We start from the raw sequence: 23,915 nt of genomic DNA on the forward strand, positions 1-23,915 counted from the left end.
GTACATTGTACATTGTACATTTTATGTACAAAATGTACACTGTACATTTTAATGTCAACAATGTACATTGTTGACATAAAAGTACATAAAAGTACATTTTAATAGTTTAACCAGTTCATGTTACCATATTCTTGGATCCATTACTATATATCTGAAGGTCTAGCTTATAAACCTGAACTGTACTCAGTTTTATGTTAGACTATTTGACCCACTAATTATTTCTATCCCTGAAAGATGCAAAAGCAATAATTACAACTTCAATTGTGTTCAAGAAAAGTCTTTGTGATTCTTTATAGCTGCAATTTATATATCTTCAAAGAGAGTCTTAAGTGTCTTAGGAGTTTAATGGTCACTCTAGGCTAAGAGGAGCTTGTTCAGATACTTAGGAGTAGGCCAATATTGTCAATGACTTTGTACCATCTTCTTTCCACTTCTATGGATTACCCCAAAGCAATAATAAGTATACCAGCCAGCTCTTGATACTCCTTTCTATAGTCAGGGGAAGGTCAGCTATTTTTTGATTCTCACAGGAGAGAGAAAGCTCCTCAATCAGTTTCCTAAAATAGCTGGCCATTCTCAGCTGCTGGGCTGGAGTCCCTCCAGGGGTGAGCAAAGGGAATATAATCTAACGGCTCGTTGTGAGTGAGCAGTCACCAACACATGAGCTAGGAGAGGGTTCTCAAGACAATTCAGTCTACTCAAAATTCTTTATTCTTTTCTTGTTGAAAAGCTGGGCAACTGCCATTTTTTAATTTTTTAACTCTATTTAAAGAGGAACCAGTGAATTGAAAATGAGACTAAATGTTGCCATCTTCTTTGGGGCTCTATTTGGTGCTTTAGGAGTTTTGCTGTTTTTGGTGGCTTTTGGATCAGACTATTGGCTTCTTGTGACTGAAGTGGGCAAGTGTTCAGGTGAACAGAATGTGCGTTTTTTTCCAAACTATTAATGTATTTGGTAGTGGTGAGAATAGCCTTATGTATCCTCTTGAAATCAGAGAATAACAGCAAAATGTCTATTTATTCATAAAAGAGATATGTACAAAGTTACTGATCATTATTATTTGGAAAAATACCTTGCTTTAAAATTTTTCTGGATGTAATAATTTAGATTACATTCCTTGTGTTGACAAGTTGCTTCATTTGTGTTCTGTGCAGATAGAGAACATTACTTTTCACCATGAAGGATTCTTCTGGAGATGTTGGTTTAATGGGATTGTGGAAGAAAGTAATTCAAATATCTGGAAGTTCTGGTATAGTAAGTGTATTTTTGCTTTATTTTCTCTTTTGTCTTTATAATAAAAATGACTAGTTTCTTATTTAGTATATGTCATTTACAAAATGGGATTGAATTTTTAGTTGTAGACTCTCAAGAGGGTGTCTTCAAAAGATTTATGAAGTGATTGCTGTTCAGTAAGTAGAAATGGCTATATAAATAATTATTTTATTGAAACATATAAATAGAAATTTGGGTGTTTATGGTAAAACTGAATTACTCATTGTTTCCTTGTTCACTAACAATAACAAATTAAGTTATTATTTATAATATTTTTAAAGTGTCTACTATTAGTATATTGTTTTTATTTTATTTATTCCATGAATATGAAATGATACATCCTATTTTAAAAATAGTTAAAAATCTTATTTTTTTAATAATGAATTTTATTACCAGCTTTGGCAGATGAAAGCTTACTTTGTTTGGGCTTCAATCGAGTTTGTGGGCAATAACAAGAAATGTCTTGCGTTTGATGTTTGCATTCTCTCATAGAAACTTTAAGTTCTTTTTTGAGGTTGAACAGCTTCTTTAAAATATGATACATTTTTCAACTGTATTCCTTATATTGTATTAATCTTTGAAAATCAATTTGTTGAAAATAGCCAGCTTTTATCTTATTACATCCAAGAAAGAAAAGAATTGTTTATTACCCTAAAGCTTATTGTTGGTTAAAGTTTTTGGTCTGCTTATGAAATACTCCTGTGATAAACCAAAGTATGATACTTACACAACAGTTGAGTTTATGGAATATATAATAAAAATATGAGATCATAGAAGACTTAAGAAAGTTGATGGCAAGTTTGCATATATGAAACAAGGTAATGATGAAATGTCATTTCGAGAGGGATATTTGATATAATTCTTATTGTCCCTTAAGGGAGGAAAATAAATATGCAACATGTCAAAAACTATTTAGACTTTGGTAAAATGGAGTAAATTAGAGCATGCAAGAAAAAGATTTTTTTGAAAGACTTTGATAAAGAAAGAATATTTCACTCCCTTTTAAAATGTACACAGTGAAATCTTCAAGTTCTACACAACAAAAAAGTTCTTGTGGTTTCTTCAAATGCTAAATGTATATTCAAATTATTAAATTGTATGATCTATCATTGACATCTTTTCCCTAGAAATAGGTTATAGAAGAAATTTTGTATTCATTGGAATTGATCAAAGGTAAATCTAAGTTTATTAGATTTTCAAAACAATTATTTTTTGAAAAATTACTATGTGCTAGGCATTATGTTAGGAAGTAAAGAATATGGTTGTAAAATAAATGAAATCTGGTGCCTTCAATTTTAAGGTGATATTAAAAAGGCATTCTCTGAATTGAATTATGTCATGAGTAAGAGGTTTGGGATACATTGTCTTTCCAGATTCCTATGCTTCTCAATAAGAGATTTTTAGAAAGTCTTTCCCCTTCACTCAATGCTTTTTGAATTTGTTGATCTATCCTACAGTTTTATTTAGTTTGTGTATCCCAGGCTCCCTATTTCTTTTCTATTAGGAACTAGTCTTCACTTAGGTGCTTAATAACAAATATCATTGTTTTGGTCTCCTCCCCAGCCAATCAGCCACCATCCAAGAACTGCACACATGCTTACCTGTCTCCATATCCTTTCATGAGAGGCGAGCACAATTCTACATTCTATGACTCTGCAGTTAGTAAGTACCTCTGTCTACGATATGTCTCCAAGAAAAACATGTCTTTATGAAAGATGCCCCCCAGAGAATTTTTATGGGATGTTAAAAATAATTTAATATCTAAAAATAATTTAATATGTATAATTTTAATATTTTCTTTTATATCAATCTGTTATGTACAAAATAATAGAATATTATTTTTAACACACAATTTAATATATTTTAAAAATATTATATTTTTAAAATATAATATTATTTTTATATTGTAACAGAATATAACTTCAGTCTAAAAGTTAAGCTATTATAATTTACTTGCCACTTACAAAGATAAATTTTTAAAAATGTGTTTTCTGATATGAAAATAATGATGTTCATTAGGAAGAATTGCTTCCTAAAGGTGTAAATGACCTACAACTAGTCTTGCAATAGAAAATATAGTATACACCCTGCCTTTAGAACATTTTTTGCAATTGTTACACATAAGAACCTGACTTTGTTACTATATTTCTACAAAATGACTGAACTTTTATGCACGATAACCCACAGAGAAAGAGAATAGTCAGATGTTATTAACTGGAAGTCATGATTACCTACCATTGTTTTTGTTGTTTTCACACAATTTGTTCTCTAGAAAGTGCATAAACATAGTTTCTATGGAAAATACATAATATGTAGTACATAAACCCTATTGTATAGAAAGTACATAAGCTCAATATGTCAACTTTATTCTCAGCTAGTTTCATGAACTTTTAAATAAAGAGTGTTTGTCTTAATCTTTTTTTAAAAGATTTTATTTATTTATCTTTAGAGGGGAAGGGAAAGAGAGAAGGAGAGAAATATCAATGTATGGTTGCCTCTTGTGAGTCCCCTGCTGGGAACTGGCCTGCAAGTGCCCTGAGTGGGAATAAAACTGTGATCATGTGGTATGCAGGCCCGCACTGAGCTACACCAGCCAGGGCTGTCTTAATCTTAAAAGTAAGGTTTGGTGCAACACTTCAAAGAGAGCTTGTGGAACACAAACCAGGAGCTCTTAATACTGTGATCAAAGATTGAAGTTCTCCACAGGATGTAATTGTCATTCAATAGTGCTATATTTTTCTGGAGAGATAAAAGATTAAACCACTCATATTCATGATTGGTGATGTTTGAAAGTAAATAAATGTCTCCTAAGTTAGGAAAAAAACAACAAAAAGCTAAGAGTTGGCATAAAATTCTCTGATGGCATGAACAGAATCAAAAATGTTTGTTTTTCAAAGAGAATACATAATATTTTCAAGTTCTGAATAAATGTATAGTAGTCAGGATTCTCCAGAAAATCAATAGGAGATACACATGTAAAAAACAGATAATCGAGAAAGAGACTTGAAAGAATTGAATTCCGTGATTGTGGAGGGTGGCAAGTCTACAGACTTGAAGACACAGGTGAGTCGTTATTACTGTCTTGAGACCGAAGCCTGGAAAGTGGTAAATTTCAATGTTCAGTGTTGAGGAGAATTCCTTCTTATTCAGAAAACCTCAATCTTTGTTCTTAAAGCCTCCAACTGATTAAATTATGCCCGTAATAATTATAAAGAATAGTCTACTTTACTTGTAGTATACTAATTATAAATGGTAATCACATCTATCCAGTGCCTTAAGAGTAACATCTAATGAAGGGTTTGACCAAACACCTAAGCATCATAGTCTAACCAAATTGACACATAAAATTAACCATCACAGAACTTTCATTATTTGTTTTTTATCTTCCTATAAAGTCATGTATTTCCACACACTATAATTTTGTTTTATGTTTGTCAAAGGTTGTAGAGTTTGCTTATATCACATCATTAACATGACATTGTATGGCGGGGAGTGAGATCTGCAGAGGAAATGAACTGAGCTGATCCTCCACTGTGCTTGCCCTGCAGGGTTCCTTGTCACAATACAGGCAAAAAGATTGTGACTATTGGTCTTGCAAATGTGTGTGGTGTGATACCCTTTCCCATTAAAAACTACATGAGGAAACTCATGCTCATTTGTCAAAACTTCTTGCATCATGTATATGTTGACCTTTGCATTGCTAAGAGAAGAGACGGCACAGGAAAGAGTATAAACTATTTTATATTACAAAAAGTCACAAAAATATTTCTTCCCTGAGAAATAATTCTTACTTTTATAAAACAATTTAATAACTGGTATAGGGTTGGCTTTCCAGAACATTGTGCATCTACATGAATATTAGTATTGTTTTTGTTGATCTTCATGTGTTGAGGCCCTATGATAAGTATTGTAGGTACCATCTGTTTTAAAGTAAATCTACATATTTGAAAAATCTGTACCTCTAGGCAATAATGGAGAACTTAAAAACAAGGTAATATAATCTATGCATAATAATTACGATGGAGATGGATAGTAAATGCATATCAAAATAATTATACTATAAGTACAATTAGAATTACTATGTAGCACAGCATATAATTACTATGTCATTCTTTGGATCTAGAGACAAAATCATATTCCAATTTTTTTAAGTCATCAAACTCTTCTTTGACTCATTCACATTAAAGCAACTTTATCAAATACTTTAAGATGATTGACAGGGGGAGAGGTATGTCCAACAACACAAACAGTATATACACATTCCATTTATCTTCATAATATTATACAATGACATCTGACATTGTATTTGGTTGATTTTTAATTATTTACTTCATCCAAGACAAAGGCAAATATTTTATCAGAAGGATTATACCTGACTGAAAGTATGTGTTTCCTAGTCAATGAGGCTTCACTAGACTCCAGAGCTTCTCTGTCAGCCATATATAGTTGTCAACTTATTCTGGGTAAATTCAAAGTATTGTTCATGCAATTTGATGTATCCTGGCCTGGCAAATTATTGGTAAAATGGCTTTGCATTCTTCTGAGTTTTCACAATTTAAGTTAGCCAATATTGAAGTCAGTGAACAAAATGAGTGGTGTATTATTTTCTGGAAAGACCATTTTAGAACCATCAGATACTACTGGTGAAATTATTCCATTTCATAATATGAGAACTAAAAGTGAGACTCAGAGAAATCAAGTGACTTTGTCCCTACACAGATGATCATTGCCAGAACTAATGCGAAGTTTCAAGTTTCTGGATTTTGTTTAGTGACAAACTATGTGAATACTTTACATCAATAGTTTAATTTTCTAGATTACAGTGAATTAAAATTCTAATTTTACTGCTTAACATTAAAATTTTTAAGTGTAAATCTTTCAGTTGAATCTCAGTGGAAGAGTGAATTAAATGTATGTTTTTTCCCTACCTTTCTATCTGATCCTCACTTTTATATATAATCAGGTCTAATTTAGTGTTTCCTTTACTTTATATCTCAAATACACTATCTACAATTCAGTTATGCTCAAACCTAGAAATTTGAATGGTTGTCCAAGCCTATAGGGGATAATATAAGTATTGTTTTTGGAGGTACTTGGTGTAATTTGAAGTCATTAAATTCTGTTACATATTGATATCTGTTAGAAGTTAGATTTTCTGGTTTGTCTCATGACTAAACTCAGTTATATTTATTTAGTATCATTTGATAATGATGTGCTGAACATAGATTAATTTTCAAAATAATTCAACCCTTGAGTAAACTAATCAATTCTTTCTGATGTCCTCCTAGCCCTTGACCACACCTGTATAAAAGTTCTCCTTATACTTAACTGTAATTCTATGTTTATCTCAGTTTCTTCGTGATTTATTGCAATCCTCTAAAGGCACAGAATGTAACCTACTTAACATCTGTATTCCCAGAACTTAATATAGCACCTGGCACTCAGTAGATGCTTAAATATTTGAAAAAATAACAACGCAAAAATTGCAGATAACATTTTCTTTTTTATAAATTTTATTTATTTATCTTTTTAGAGGGGAAGGGAAGGAGAGAGGAAAGAAACATCAATGTATGGTTGCTTCTCATGCATCCCCTGCAGGGAACTGGCCCCTGCCAGAAACTGGCCTGCAACCTAAGCATGTGCCCTGACTGGGAATCGAACCGCGATCGTCTGGTTCGCAGGCCCGCGCTCAATCCACTAAGCTACACCAGCCAGGGCTGCAGATAACATTTTCAACAGTTAACTATTTTAATTTTATTTTTTTGAAGTAGAACAGTTTTGGAACTAATTTCATACTTGGCTTTTTTCTTGAGCAGAAGGTATTGAAAATAATTGCATCTTTTCTTGATGAGTTAGAACAAACACATACACAACAGGGTAGCCACAATGACCTTCTGTGAATTCCTCAGAAAAGTATTTGCCTTCTTGTCCCAAGGCCTTTGTATGTTCCATCCCATCTCCCTGTACACTATTTCTCTCTTCCATACTCTTCCTCCCTTCATTTCTTTCACAAGGCAGCTTTATCCCCAGTTTTGCAGGGATGTTTTCCTTGCCAGTAGCCCCTTACCCTACTAATACTTGTACTAGACCAGATTCTCTTTTATAAAACTCATACTTTGATTTGATAAATCACAGCCTAATATCAATTATTTATTGTGTAATTATTTTGTTCATGTATTTTATTCCAGTTCAACTCTAAGCTCCTATGGTGATGATGTCTTTTATGTTTGGCTCACCATTATAACTACTTTAGGCTGAATATTTTTTGTAGAATGAAAATTTCTTAGAAGTTTTCATTATTATACTGTATTGTGGTACTAATAGTAATGCCTTAAGAAACTTCTGATGTATTCAAAAAATTTTTAAGACTTTACTAAATAGACCTAGATTACTCTTCAATTTTTTCTTCATACGTTTTGTAGTTTTTAAGTCTTCAAAATTGTTTTTAGATGTCAGCTGTTCTTTTATTGTCAGTGTTTATTTATTTACTATTCTCTTCTGATATTTTTTTCTTTACCATTATACAATAAATGTAGGGTCAAGTGTATGATGTAAGACTAGAATCAGAAAGGCCGCTAGGCAAGATATCTGTCAGCAACACATTAAGCTGTAAATAACAGAAAATAGACAGGAACTACAGTGTAAGACTATTTATCTCCCACAATAAGATGTTCAGAGGCAGCTGCCATAATGATACTCTCAGGGATCCAGACTGTTTCAATCTTTACTCCCATCATCTTTTTTTAAATTTAATTCTTCTTCAAGTGCAGTTTTCTGTCTTATATTCCCATCCATGCCCCCCCAGTGCTCCCCACCTCCCTCCCATTTCCGCCTGCCACCTTAGTTATTGTCCATGTGTCCTTTATATTTACTTGTTCATGTGAGTCCATCCCCATTTCCCCTATGATTCTGTCCTCTCTCCCCTCTGGACCCTGTCAGCCTGTTCTGTATTTCAGTGTCATTGGTCATATTTTGCTTGCTTGTTTGTTTCGTTGTTTAGCTTCCTATTAATGGTGATATAATATGGTATTTGTCTTTCACCGCATGGCTTATTTCGCTCAGCATAATGCTTTCCAGTTCCATCCATGATGTTGCAAAGGGTAGTAGTTCCTTCTTCTTTCCCGCAGCATAGAATCCCACTGTGTAAATATACCATAGCTTTTTGATCCAGTCATTTACGATGGGCATCTAGGTTGCTTCCAACTCTTGGCTGTCGTAAATTGTACTGCTAAAAATGAACGTGCCTTTTGACTCAGCAATTCCACTATTACGAGTATATCCTAAGAACTCTGAAACACCAATCCCATCATTTTTGACAGATGTACAGTTGCCATTGTGTTCTTCTATCTTCAGAAGAGCAGAATTGTCCCTGGAATCCTTCATCAGATTTCTGCCAATGCTTTCTTCTTCAGAACTGTGCCACATAATAACATAATATCTTGTTAAACTTGGGCATGGAGTTGTTGGCTTTCTAGCCACCAGAATAGTTCAGGAAAAGGAAGAAGGTCTGGGAGTGAGTGTTGAGTGTATTAACCTAAAGGATCGTCCTCAGAAGACCCTATTAGGTCTTGAATGAGGGTGGAACAGAAAAGGTAAAAATAAAATAATTGATATAAAAATAGTTAATATATAAAACTTAATAGCCAAACAATAGACAGCTGGATAAATTTTGGATGGTGAAGAAATTTCTTTTGGAAGAAGTTATAATTCAGTTTAAGCAATATAGATAGAAGGTAATATGGTCACTTTCCAAACAACAAATATTATTTTAGTGTATTTCTTGCCAGTCATTTTATATGCATTTGTACATAGTTTTAATCACTGGGAATACAAATGTATATCTCATTTTTATATCTTTAAGATAACACACATTTCATCTTGTGTGTTATCTCTCTATTAGGTTTCTATCTAATAGGTTTATCTAATAGTTTCCTAAATTTTGAATATGTTAGATGCTACCTCAACGTTAAAAGTAATTATATGCATGTAAAATTTTTCATAATTTTTATTAGTTCTTTGAATTATATGTTTCCAGAAGTATGAATAGTGAATGAAAAGATAGAAATGGATTTTTATTATTATGTTACCAGGCCATAGTACCGACTCGTTTACCAAATGGTACATGAATGACTTCAACTAAGCAAATTTGGCAAGAAAAACAGATCATGAGAATCAAGAGGAAGGGCTTGTTTCGAATTGGAGGATGAGGATTTATTTATTTATTTTTAATGTTTTATGTATTTATCTTTAGAGGGGAAGGGAAGAAAGAAGAGGAGAGAAATATCACTGTATGGTTGCCTCTCATGGGTTCCCCTGCTGGGGACTAGCCTGCAACCCAGGCATGTGCCCTGACCGGGAATCGAACTACGATCCTTGGGTTCACAGGCCCGCACTCAATTCACTGAGCTACACCAGCCAGGGCTATTTTGGATTTAGATGTATTAAATTTGGGTTGATGGTAGAATAGCAGTAAATAATTTAGGGAGTAGCTCAATGTGCAAAACTGAGTTTTTTTAAAGATATTAATTAGCACAGAAGATATTGATGAGGAATTTAAGATGTAGGTTTTTAAAATTTATTTAATTACTGTTCAAGTACAATTTTCTGTCTTTTACTCCCATCCCAGTTTACCCACCCCACCAGTGCTCCTCACTTCCCTCCCATTTCCACGCTTGTTAATTTTTGCCCATGTATCCTTTATACTTATTCCTGTGAGTCCTTTCCCTTTCCCCCCTGAAACTCCCTCCCCTCTCCCCTCTGGTCCCTGTTCTCTATTTCAGTGTCTTTGGTTATATTTTGCTTGCTTGTTTGCTTTGTTGTTTAGGTTCCTGTTAAAGGTGAGATCATATGGTATTTGTCTTTCAATGCCTGGCTTATTTCACTCAGCATAATGCTTTCCAGTTCCATCGTGTTGTTGCAAAGGATAGTTTTTGATATGAGATATAATCTTTAAGAAAAATAATAGGAAAAAGGTACTAAAATATCCATAGTACTTAGCAGGAGAAGGAAAGAAATTAGGACATCCCATAAAATAGAAAGAAAATGAAGCATTCAGAAGCAAGCTGATGAGCAGGCTGATGTGCTGTCAAAAGGGCTGGTGGAGGGGAGAGTCTTGGGAAGGAGATGCTGGTCCTCAGTGTCTGATGCAGAGCAAATGAAAATGAGAAGGTAACAGGAAGGAACTGGATAATATGCCAATAATGCAAAAGTTCTGGTGGTCCCTGATAGCTCCCTCCCACCAAAAGATCAGCTGTGGACGTCCATACAGGCAGTTCTTTCCAGGCACCTCCTTCTACACCTAGACCCACGTGTCCTGCTGCATGGGCCTTGAAACTTCCAGATCTTTGCCCTGTATCCCGCTTCTGCTCACTGCCAATTCCCTTGGATTAGAGTGTAGAGTTTTCCCTCTTTTTTTGGTAATGCTCTTTCTACACAGGAAACCATTTCATTTTCCTGTACGTTTTGTCACCTGAGGATCTTTCTGAGAGCCAAACTGTACTGCAAGCTTCCTCTTACTTCTTTTCTCCCCAGAGAGGAGGTCAGAAAGCAGTGCTATTAAAGGGGTAGAACAACAGAATTCTGGGAAGATGAAACCTCACACTGGGGTGCTTAGGGAGTAGGCAGTGAGGAAGTTGAGACCTTTGCAATTAGGCAACATTTGACCTTGGAATAGTTACCAAAATAGCACAGCATCACAGAGTACCAAGCCCATATAAAATAGTCACATATGTACACACACAACATCTTGCTTCACTATAGAAGGGAAAATAAAATGAAATATAGAAATGAATTCTATTTGGTGGCAAATAAACAGCAAAAAATGAATTAAGATTTGAGTCCTAAGCTAGTTTAAGTATTTAAATAAATAAGGAGACATGTCTAATTTTGTTGGGGTGTTTTCTTGCTTCTAGATCAATTACACTGGTGCAGTTGGGTCTTATTTTTTATCTTTTTTTCATGTTCAGATGTAGGGAATCCAGAGCTTATCTTAAATTTACCAAATAGTTTTAAATACTTTATTCCATTCAGCTTTAGGTGTGTAGGAAAAAAACATACATTGCAAAATGTAATGGAAAATGCAATCCAGTCTTTTGGGGGGATGTCATATTTAAAAACACCTTAACATCCACTTAATTTCCTATTAGTCATTCAGTCATTTGGATCATGTAGCTGTGGTCACAGATACAGCATGATTTTACATGGTGGCTGCTCTTTCTGTCTCTGGTTGGCTTTTTACCTATACCCCCAAGTGTAGGAGCCCTTGTATTCACATTCAGCTACTGCCCACGGGGAGCTCGTTCAGCTTTCCAATGCTGCAGTTCATGAGGATACAGTGGCCTCTTAGTTCCATGGCCCAACATCAATGTTTTATTTAAAAATCACGTATTCAGAGAAAATTATTTTGTGTTTTCTACAATTTATTCATGAACTTCAAAGGATTGGTTGGCAGTTCGTGCAATATTTCTCCAATAAAGCAGGCAATTGTTTTCTGTGGTTAAATAACCAAACAAGAATATGTGGTTATTTATTATATTGTGGCTTGACTTACCTTCATAGAAGACAGGCCCCAATCTCTACAGAGACTTCTGATGATATCTGGGAAAATGCTGGCTACACTTGGAAGGAAAGTCTCCTCTAATGATGAGGCATTTCTTGGTGCTCTAGACCAGGGTTTCTCAACTTCAGCAGTATTGATATTTAGGCCCATATCCTTATATTTTGTGGGGCTGTCCTATGTGTTGTGGGATATTTATTTGGCAGCCTCCCTGGCCTCTACCCACTAGATGCCAGTAGCACTCTTCAGCCATGACAATAAAAAATGTCTCCAAACACTTCCAGCTGTCCTGGAGTGAGTGGGCACAAAATTACCTCTGATGAGAATCACTGGGGCATTCTAGATATTTATTCCCAGCACTTATGACCCACGACCCCAGCTCTTCTTTAAAATTATATTTATACTACCAATACTCTGTGCCCAGCTCCAGTTCTTGGTCCAAAGCACATAAATAATGGTTGGTTTCCTTCTGCCTTTTTTTCCAAGCAGAATATTCAGACTCAAAATAACCTGGACTAAGCCTGTCTTATCTTTAAATAATACTGCATTTGCTACAAGCTTTGCATATTTTTAGAAGAGAATATTAATTAAATTTGATTTAAAATATTGAATACTATGTGCTGTGGACTATTTTGGGTGCTTCAGTGTTAGTCCTAAATTCTTGCCCACATTGAGTTTTCATTATAGGAAAGGCAGAAAATAAAATAAGTTAGTCAAGTATTTGGAGAGAAATAAATGGGTGTGGGGTATGTGTGGAGAGAATGTTAATATTAAATAGAGTGACTAAGGATACCTCACAGAGAAGATGATGTCTGTTTGAGTTGGCCAGTCTTAGGAGCTGTGCCATTGAGCTGTGCCAGCAATTTTCAACCCTTGTGCCACAAGAATTTTTGAATTATGCAACACCTGACTATTTAGTCAGGGAAACTGACCTCTTTTCCCTTAGATTGTCAAATAAAAAATAAATAGCTAACACAACTATAGCTGTCTGGTGGGAATGAACCAAAATTATACATACATATTTTTTATATCAGATCAGCAAAAACATGTATTTTTTGGTGTGCCACAGAATTAGTAGTTTATGTGTGCTGAGCTAAGCTGTCATAGTTCTCTGATTTATCTCTTGTGGATTATACAGAGAGTGTTTAGCACAAGGACTGGTCAGTGCAAGAGTTCCCTGGGGTTATTAACTGCCCTTCCAGTCAACATGTCTGTGTTTACCACCTGGAACCACTGCACCCTAGTTCTGGCTTTCTGTTTCCATGAAATTCACTGCACTCATTTGTAAAAAGACAGTAAGTATAGTATCAGTCTCACACCATTGTTAAAATGAAAAGAGATAATAATACAAAAGCTTAGCAGAGTGGTTGCCATGTAGCTATTTTTATGACAGTATGTCAATTTAGGGCACTGAAAATAAGTCAACATAAGGGCACATGAATTCATTATAGCTTCTCCTTGGTAACATGCTTCCTGCTCTCTACAGTGTGTGTGTGCATGTGTGCACATGCAGTCACATCAAGCCTTTGGCAGAGTTTCTGGCAAAAAGTAAGGGCTTCAAAAATAGTGTTTGTTATTATAATCATGATCATTGTCATTCTAGTACAAGAGAGTTAATATTACCATCCATACTGGCCAAGATTTACCACTATTTATCTGGTAATATTGATTAAAGTTTATTTTTAAAATATTTATTGAGCACATACTAAGTGCTAGACACTTTTCTAGGTTCTGGGAAACAGCAGTGAACAAAACAGATGGACATCCCTGCCGTCTGGAGCTGACATTTTAGTGAGAGGAAAAAGACAAAGCAACATAAAATAAGTCAATTATATAGTAGTTGGAAGATGACAAGTGCTCTGGTAAACGTGAAACGTGGGAAGAGGCTGGAGACTAGGAGCATGCGGTGCACATGTGGGGGTGATAAGAACTCCATAATGTGGTCAAAAGGAAACATGCCTTTGGAAAAGTAACATTTGAGTGGAGACTTGAAAGTGAGGCAGTGAGGTATATGATATCCAGAAGAGTGTTCTAGGTAGACAGTACATCAGATGCAAAGGCCTAGAGGGGCTGGGATACACCTGACATGTGCAAATAACAGAGAAGAAGTCTGTAAAGCAGAAGAGTGAGTGAGGGGAGAGTAAAGAAGATGCTCAGAGAGACAGAGGGTACCAGGAGGGGCTGAGCCCATGTGATCACCTTGGTTTTTACTCTGAGTGGGATTGAGTGGGAGATTTGAGGGGATACCTGATTTATATTGTACAAGAATCTATTGCTTCTCAGCCTTTTGGCTAAGATCAAGTGTAGTATCAGTTCTTATTAGTTTATATTGTACAAGAATCTTAACAGACCATAGAAAGGCAATGGTGAAATCAGGGAGCCAGGAACTTTGCTATATTTTAGATGACTAAGATAAGGATATTAGTATGGGAGTACTTGTCTGATTCTGGACTTGTCCTTTAAAATTATATAACAACCAGTAGGGAAATTATAAAATGGTTAATATCTGTAAATCAAGACAACAAAATGAAAAAAATCTCTTATGTTTAGACTATTAAATACCTTACAATATCAGTCCTGGATTTCATTTTTTCCTATTTTTTATTGTTACAAAATACAGATATTTTCAATCATTTATAAAAACAGGGAAAAGAGTACAGTAAATCCATATATTGTCATCACCTGGCTTCAATTATTTTTTTTAAGATTTTATTTATTTACCTTTAGAGAGGAAGGGAAGGGGAGAAGGAGTGAAACATCAATGTATGGTTGCCTCTCGTGAGTCCCCTGCTGGGAACTGGCCTGCAACCCCATGTGCCCTGACTGGGAATCGAACTGCAATCGTGTGGTTCACAGGCCCGTGATCAATCCACTGAGCTACACCAGCCAGGGCCAATTATTATTCACATATTTTCTAAAGAACCTTTATTACTGTGAGTTGGAGAGTTCTTTTACTGCCTATATGGTTTTCAAATATTTCTTTCCACTCTGTAGCTTGTATTTTCATCATCTTAAGGCCTTTCACATAGTAAAAATTGTGAATTTTGTTGAAGTTCAATTTATGGAGGTTTTCTTTTATGAATCATACCTTTGGGGTTATATATGCAGGACCAAACCTCAGGTCCTGCAGATTTTCTCTGATTTTATTCCAAAATTTTGATAGTTTTCTGTTTTATTTTATTTTTATTTATTTATTTAATTATTTAATTTTTTAAATTTAATTCTTGTTCAAGTACAGCTTTCTGTCTTATATTCCCAACCCTGCCCACCCCCCGCCTCATGCTCCCCGCCTCCCTCCCATTTCCGCCCCCCACCCTTAGTTATTGTCCATGTGTCCTTTATACTTGTTCACGTGAGTCCATACCCTTATCCCCCATGATTCTCTCCCCTCTCCCCTCTGGACCCTGTCAGCCTGTTCTGTATTTTAGTGTCTTTGGTCATATTTTGCTTGCTTGTTTGTTTTGTTTAGATCCCTGTTAACGGTGATATAATATGGTATTTGTCTTTCACCACCTGGCTTATTTCGCTCAGCATAATGCTTTCCAGTTCCATCCATGTTTTAAATTTAAATCTACTGTCTATTTTGAGTTGACTTTTGTATGAGATATGCGATTTATTATTTTTCAAATGTATGTCCTATTGCTCTAGCTCTATTTGTTGAAGAAATGATCTTTCCTCCATTGAATTGCTTGCACACCTATGTCAAAATATAGTTGGTCATACTTGTGTCAAAGTATTTTTTTATTATGTATTTTGTTCCATTAACTTATGTGTCTATCTCCCTGCCAATTCCATACCATCTGGATTACCTTAACCATATCTTGAAATTGGGTTGAGTGATCTCTTCTACAAGGTTCTTCTTTTTCAAAATTATTTTAACTATTCTAGATTCTTTGCCTTTCCATATAAATTTTAGAGTAGTTTTGTCTATATCTATAAACAAATCTTTCTTGGATGGTAGAATTATCTATGTATCAATTAATTTGGGGTGAATTAATATTTTTATTATACTGAATCTTCTAATCTGTGAAAGTAATATATCTTTCAATTTACTTGGATCTTATTTATGTTTTTTTGTCAGCATTTTGTAGTTTTTAGTGTATAAGGCCTAATATACTATATCTATTTCATTTTATGAGCAATTATAACTGTTACTATATTTATGTGTTTTACATAATTGATTTTTATCTTGTATTTTGTGACCTTGCTGAATTCACTTAGTAGTTCTAGAAAATTTTTTTGTAGATTACATGGAATTTTCTACATAGATATTTATGCCATTGGCATATAGTGCTGGTTTTGTTTCTTGCTTGCTTTTTTGTGTGCCTTTTATTTTATTTTCTTTCCTTATTCCACTGGCTATAACTTCCAGTACCAGCCTGAATAGTCACAGTGAGAGCAGACATCCTTGTCTCATTCTTACTCTTGAAAAATCATTGAGTGTTTCTGCATTAAGTATGATGCTTATTGTATGTTTTTTGGAGATGGTTTTTATTAAATTGAGGATGTTTCTCTTTATTCCTAGTTTCTTGTGAGCTTTTGATATGAATGAATGTTGACTTTTGTTAAGTGTTTTTCTGCATCAATTAATATATGATCACAAGAATGTACATTTTGTTTCTTTGGGGTATAAACTTCTATATATATCAGTTAAATCCATTTGATCTGGGGTACCACTCAGTGTCTAATTGGGCTGTCTGTTTTCTAATTTTTGAGTTTTAAGGGTTCTTTGTGTATTTTGGGTAATAATTTTGAACAGATCTATGTTTTGAAAATATTTTATCTGTCTGTAGCTCATATTCTTATTGTCTTTAACAGTGTCTTTTGCAGAGAAGAAGTATTTGATTTTAATAAATCCCAACTTATCAATTATTTCTTTCATGGACTGTTATTTTAGTATATCTAAAAAGTCCTCATCATACACACAGACATCCAGGTTTTCTGCTATATTATTCTGTAGGAGTTTTTAGTTTTGTGTTTTACTTTTTGGTCTGTGATCCATTTTGAGTTAATGTTTGTGAAGTGTATAAGGTTTGTATCTAGATCGGTATAGTGCATGCTGATGTCCACCTCTTCCAGCACCATTTTCTTTGCCCAATTTCATATTCTTTGCTCCTTTGTCAAAGATCAGTTAACCATATATACATATATTTTGGCTATTATATTCAACTGATCTATATATGTGTATTATTTTGTTAATACCATACTGTCTTAGTAACTGCAACTTTATAATAAGTCTTGAAGTAAGGTAATATCAGTCTTCCAACCTTGTTCTTGTCTTTTCATTTTATGTTGGTTAGTCTGGATCTTCTTAGAATCAGTTTGTTGATATCCACAAAACAACTTGCTTAGATTTTGATTATTGAGATTTTATTGGATCTATAGATCAAATTAGAAAGAAGTGACATCTTGGAAATATTGAGTCTTTCTACTCATTAGTTTGAAAAATCTCTACATTTTTTTAGTTCGTTGTTTTGTTCATCAGAGTTTTGTGGTTTTCCTTATGTATATATTTACATATTTTGTAGATTTAGGCCTAAATATTCTATTTGTTGAGGGTGCTAATGTAAAAGGTACTGTGTTTTTAATTTGAAATTCGAATTTTCATTGCTAGTATATAGAAAATTGATTGGCTTTTGTATATTAATCTTGTATCCTACAACCTTGCTATTATTAGTTTCGAGTTTTGTGCACTGATTTTTAAAAGATTTTTCTACATAGATGATCATGTCATCAAATGAACAAAGTTTTACTTTTATTCACAATCTATATAACCTTTATTTCCTTTCTTGTCTAATTGCATTAGCAAGGACTACTGTGTGATGTTGAAAAGAAATGATAATAGGGTACATCTTTGCCTTGCTCCTTGTCTTAGTGGGAAAGCTATGAGTTTCTTACTATTTAGTATGATATTAGGTGTAGTATTTTTGTATGTATGCATTACCAATTTTAAGGAATTTCCCATGTATTTCTTGCCTGCATTTTTTAATTATAAATAGGTGTTCTTGGACTTTGTCAGAAGTTTTTTTACATGTGTTGATATGATCATGTCATTTTTCTTTTCTAGCCTGTTGATGTCATAGTTATATTAACTGATTTTTAAAATATATTGAACCGCCCTTGCACACCCAGGAAAAATGCTGCTTAATTATGGCATATAATTATTTCCTCTGCTTCTGCCCTTTAAAATATTATAAAGAATTGGTGTAATTTCTTAAAGTTTGGTATAATTCACCAGTCAACCAATTTAGACTGAAACTTTTTATTTGGAAAGGTTATTAACAATAGATTTAGCTTATTTAGTAGATACAGGTCTATATTTACATTGTCTATTTCTTCTTGTTTTGGTTTTGGTAGACTGTGTGTCTCAAGCATTTAGTCTCTTTTATCTGCACTATCAAATACATGGGCATAGAGAATTGCATAGTATTTTGTAATATCTTTTAAATCACATGTAGTGATATCTCTTCCTTTCCTTTTTTGGTATTTATTTATTTATTTTTAATGTTTTATTTTTAGCTTGGTTAGAAGCTGGTAAATTTTATTGATCATTTAAAAAACTCTTTCTATTTTGTTGATTTTCTCTATTTTCTGTTTTAAAATTCAATGTTTTTTTCTCTAATATAATGTCTTGGCTTATGCTCACTTTGTATTTAATGTGCTCTACCTTTTCTAGGTTCTTAAGGTAGAAATTTAGATTAGTGATGTTAGATCTTTCCTTGTTCCCAATATATACACGCTGTACTATAAATTTTCCTCTAAGCACTGCTTTCTTTGCATTCCACATATTTGGATAAGTTGTGTTTTCATTTTCATTTAGTTGAAAATATTTTAAAATGTATCTTGATATTTCTTCTTTGACCCAAATGTTATGCAGAGGTGTGGTTTTCAACTCCACATGTTTTTGGATTTTTCAGTTATCTTTTTGCAATTGATTTTTAATTAAACTCTTTTGTGGTCCGAGAGCAGACATTATCTGATCTTTTAAATTTGTTAAGGTGTACTTTATGGCCCAGAATGTGTTCTACCTTAGTGAATATTTCTTGTGAGCTTGAGAAAAATGTGTATTCTGCTTTTCTTGGGTTAAGTCAGTTACATGTAGTTGGTTGTTGCTGTTACAGAGCCTAGCTATGTTCTTAACTGATTTTCTGCCTGTTGGATCTATTTCTTCTAGAGAGGTATTGAAGTCTCCAACTATGATAGTGGATATTTTCTTTCCTCCCTTCAGTTCTATCAATTTTTTCCTTATGTAGTTTGATACTTTCTTGTTAAGTAAGTGCATATTAAAGCAAAAGCTGTTCTTTAATAATACATTTATATAATTTATATTCAATGTCGTTATTGATATGTTAGGACTTAACCCTGTCATTTTAAATTTATTTTCTCATTGTTCTGCATTTAATTTTTTTTGTGTTTTTTTCCTTGTTATAAGTGACTTGATTTATTTTAAATCCCATTCTATTTTGATTTATCTAGTATTTTTGAGCATATCTTTCTTTACACCTGTCCACTGTTCAGAACATCAAATTAGTTTTTATTTTTGGTATTATATTTGTTCACTTCTAAAATTTCCTTTGGGTTTTTCTTTTTTAATATATTTTATTGATTATGTTATTACAGTTATCCCAATATTTTTTTAATATTTTATTTATTTATCTTTAGAGGGGAAGGGAAGGAGAGAGGGAGAGAAATATCAATGTATGGTTGCTTCTCATGCATCCCCTGCTGGGGACTGGTCTGCAACCCAGGCATGTGCCCTGACTGGGAATCGAACTGCAGTTGTTTGGTTTGCAGGCCCACGCTCAATCTACTGAGCTACACCAGCTAGGGCATATCCCAGTGTTTTTGTCCTCTTATTCCCCTCTGTCCTGTATCACTCCAACCTTAGTTCATGGATCATACATATAAGTTCTTAGGCTTCTCTATTTCCCATACTATTCTTAATCTTGCCCTATCTGTTTTGTACCTATCATTTATGCTTCTTATTTCCTGTACCTTTTCCCCCATTCCCCCCTGTGTCCCTCCCTGCTGATAACCCTCAATGTGATCTCTATTTCTGTGAATCTAATTGAGTATTTAGTTTGTTTCTGTTTTGTTGTTTTTAGGTTCAGTTGTTAATAGTTGTGAGTTTGCTGTCATTTTACTGTTCATGTTTTTTATTTTCTTTTTCTAAGATAAGCCCTTTTAACATTTCATATAATAAGGGCTTGGTGATGATGAACTCCTTTAACTTGACCTTGTCTGGGAAGCACTTTATCTGCGCTTCCATTCTAAATGATAGCTTTGCTGGATAGAGTAATCTGGGATGTAGGTCCTTGGTGTTCATGACTTTGAATACTTCTTTCCAGCCCCTTCTTGCCTGCAAAGTTACTTTTGAGAAATCAGTTGATATTCTTAGGGGAGCTCCTTTGTGGGTAAATATCTCTTTTTCTCTTGCTGCTTTTAAGATTGTCTCCTTATCTTTAATCTTGGATAACATAATTATGATGTGCCTTGGTATATGCTTCCTTGGGTCCAACTTTCTTGGGACTCTCTGGGCTTCCTAGACTTCCTGGAAGTCTGTTTCCTTCACCAGATTGGGGGAGTTCTCTTTCATTATGTGTTCAAAGAAGTTTTCAATTTTTTGCTCTTTCTTTTCTCCTTCTGGCACACCTATAATTCAGATGCTGGAACACTGAAAGTTGTTCCAGGGGTTCCTGAGCCTCTCCTCACTCTTTTTGAGGTCTTGTTTCTTCATTCTCTTCTGGTTGAATGTTTATTTCTTTCTTTTGCTCCAAACCATTAATTTGAGTCCTGATTTCCTTCCTGTCACTGTTACCTTTATTTCACTTTTCACAGCCTTCCCTTTTTCTGCTATTTTGTGATCATACTCAACCATTTCTGTGAACACCCTGATTATGTGTTTTGAACTGTATCTGATAGGTTGGCTCTCTCTTCATCACTTCGTTGTCTCTTCTCTGGAGCTTTGATCTCTTCTTTAATTTTTGCCACATATGATTGTCTCAGCTTGCCTGTTACACAGTAAGTGAGGGAGTCTTAGGTATTTACAGGGGACTTCTGCCAGCAAGGTCCCCTGGGGCCACCATAGATAAAAACAATGAGTTGTCCCAGCTACAGTCTTGTTGCTCCAATGGGAAAAGAGGTGGCAATTCTCTCTAGTGGAGAATGCCTCAAGTCCTTCTCCTACATGGCTTTTCTTAGGGTTGGGAAGTGCAGAGGGATAAAGCACAAATGCATAGATTATCAATCAATGTCCAATGGGCTATAGTCTTAAAAAAAACTAACGCTATCTATAGGAAACAATTAAAGAAACACAAAAATATTTTTGGTTTGGGGTCTTCAAGACAAGCAGGAGCCAGATGGCTATAAAGGCGAATGTCATGAAGTAGGAAGTTTTACTCCTTATGCCTTGAACTCAAGGATTTGTGTTATACTAACAGATCTTATTGCTGAGCAGAACTGGCTTCAGAGGACAAAAATGAACATTTCAGGCCTGATTTCTACAGGACCCTCAGTGTTAGAATCGAGTCAGGCCTGCCACCTGCATATGACCTGGTTTTCCAGAGGGACTTACCAGCCCCTTTCAGAGCTTTCTCTCATGGGACTATAATCTCTGAAACCACACCAAGTGGTCCCCAGTAAGTATTCATCAGGGCAGGTCAACCCACATTGCTACATTGTGATGCTGTATGTGGGGGAGGAGTCTGAAAGGGAGCAATGCCACTTGCTCAACTCTCAGCCAGCTTTCAGTCACTTCCTCTGCTACCCACAAGAAAATTGAGCCTCTCTGGTGCTGATTCCCAAGTGGGTGGGTATCTGTACATTCCAGGACCCTGTGGATCTCTGCAACAAACTCTCCTGTGAGGCTGGGAGTTTCTCATGCCTCCTCAACCCCCACAGGTTTTTTCAGTCAGAGATTTGAGGCTTTATTTCCCCTCATTGGAACCCTGGCTTGTGCTGTCTGTCTTACTCCCCAATTATTCTTCCCAGTTTGTCCTCACACAAATGTGGGACTGCTGATCCATCAGCCACTTTCTCGCCTTCTCCGCCAGCTACTACCTTGCCCTCCCTGGCCCTCCAAATGCTGCCTTGCCATGAGTGCTTTCCACTATGACTGCACATCTTTGTCCCTTCAACAGATATGGATGAATGTTTCTTCTTTAACTCTCTGATTGTCAACTTTGATACAGTTCAATTTTCTGGTAGTTCTGGTTATTTTTCTTTTTAAATTTATTTTCATCCTTTGTTTGATTATGTGAGGAGGCACAGAGTATCTACCTATGCCTCCATCTAGGCTGGAAGTCTCAGGCTTTTCTTTATATCTTCTATTTATTTTTTTCTTTAATTTTGTTCAAACATGTTCTTCTTTTCTCCTTTGAGAAATTTTATCATGGGTTATTTACAGTTTTGGTTAAGTAATACTAACACCTGTACTGTATCTCTTGGCATCTGTTGTATGATCTTTTTAATTTAAGTTGAGATTTTTCTCATGCAAATAGTTGGTTTTTGTTTTTTTCAATTAAAACATGAGATGTAGGGGTATTACATTAAGACTCTGGATCTTCTGTTTTGTTTTGGTTTTTTGATTGTTGTTGTTTTTTTATACTGATCCTGGGAAGGGTGGACACTGCCTCAGTAAATCTCAGGTGGGAGTGAAATTCTAGGTTTCTTACTTGGTCTGTGTTGACATGAGGAGGAGCTCTTCTTTGTACTGCCAGTCAATAATGAGATTTCCGGCTTCTTATCATGGTTCCAGTGATGCCATCCTGGGCAGGAGGATCAGGTTTGGATCATTGTAGCTTCTATCATGGCTTCCACTGATATGGTGGGTATTCAGAGGTGGCCTCATTACTACTGGTGGTGGTGGAAATTTTGACTTTCTGCTAGGCCTCCTCTGGGGGAGGTATATCTCATTTCCACTTTGTAGGGGTGAAAAACCAGGCTCCCTACATTGTCTCTACTGTTTCTTTGAATTGTGGCTTCAGTACTTCTTGAGAGATGAAAGTCCTGACTCCTTATTCAATTTTACCTGCCACATTCTTGTGTGCCTGTGTTGTCATGGTAGTGGAAGGTGGTCAGGGCAAATTGTTATAGTCTGTCAAGGGTTTTAGTCTGGTCTTCCATCTTGGTCTTTGCTGATCAGAGTGCAGCTGCAGGCCAATGCTTTTTTCTGTGGTGTTTAGGTATAGAGTGGTTATTTTCTAAGTTTCCTGACTTGCTATGTGGCCCCTTCTTGCTCTTTCGGATAAATAATTTTGTTGGGTCCTGATTTTTGTCTGTGATTGTTGGCATTTCTTGGTTTCTGGTTTTTTTTTTTATCTCCACTGACACCATGGGACAGGGTCTGAACATTGTCACCTTCTGGTGATGAAAATCTCTTCTCTGATACCACTCCTGTTTGGGGGACCTGGAGTGTTCATTATAGTCTGATAATGGTAGAATCTAGACCCTCCATTCAGACTTTGTTGACATTTTTTTCTGTGGTGTTTGCAGTTGAGCAGTTACTATATAAATGTTTTGTGTCTTGATATGCTGCCTCTTTCCTGGTGCTTTGTGTAGATAGAGCATGCTTTTGTTGTTGGTGTCTATAGCCATTTCCTGGTTATCAACTCCTCTAGCTTCCAGTATGAGATGAATGAGGCCAAAAGAAAACTCACATAACTCACCATTGTGCCATTCCTTGGATTCCAAGTTCTCTTGTTGGTCTACCTCTTTTCTTCACCTTTCTGAATCTTTTGTTTATTTCATAGATAATCTCCAAGGATTTTAGCTGTGGATAAAAGAAACAATAGGGAAAATATTTCTGCTTCATCTTTTGGAAGCAGAAGTTCACTGTATCTGCTTTTGTTGTGAAGGAAGAGTTGACCAGATTTGCTAATGGATTGGGTGTTGGGTGTGAGGGAAAGAATTGGCAATGATGGCAATTTTTTAAATCTTAACAACTGAAGGGATAAAGTTGCTATCCTTAGAGATTGGGAAGCCTGATTTTAAAAGGGAATCTTTGGTAGCTTTTGGACATATTAAGCTGAAGTTGCCTAGTGGATATGGTATTAGGCTTTTGGATCACAGAGTCTGGAGTTAAAGGTG

At 35.1% G+C, this 23,915-nt stretch overlaps 1 protein-coding gene, 1 non-coding gene and 1 pseudogene across 2 annotated transcripts in view; all 3 read left to right on the plus strand.

Annotated features, from left to right (window-relative positions):
• Positions 1-638: 638 nt before the first annotated feature.
• Positions 639-23,915, plus strand: part of TMEM182 (transmembrane protein 182) — a 61,693-nt gene continuing 38,416 nt past the window's right edge. Inside the window, exons 1-3 of the mRNA XM_037060825.1 lie at positions 639-923; positions 1,156-1,255; positions 2,837-2,935. Coding sequence (XP_036916720.1) covers positions 792-923; positions 1,156-1,255; positions 2,837-2,935 — 331 coding nt within the window. The 5' untranslated portion in view covers positions 639-791. The remainder of the gene's footprint in view (positions 924-1,155; positions 1,256-2,836; positions 2,936-23,915) is intronic.
• On the plus strand, positions 3,902-4,028 carry LOC118997183 (small nucleolar RNA SNORA25). Its single transcript, XR_005068629.1, has one exon. It is a non-coding gene; the product is annotated as a small nucleolar RNA SNORA25 (small nucleolar RNA).
• On the plus strand, positions 14,100-14,269 carry LOC118997180 (uncharacterized; annotated as a pseudogene).

The sequence above is a fragment of the Sturnira hondurensis genome, unplaced genomic scaffold (genome assembly GCF_014824575.4).
Source record: "Sturnira hondurensis isolate 20B ecotype Veracruz unplaced genomic scaffold, ASM1482457v3 Scaffold0012533, whole genome shotgun sequence".
NCBI lineage: Eukaryota > Metazoa > Chordata > Mammalia > Chiroptera > Phyllostomidae > Sturnira > Sturnira hondurensis.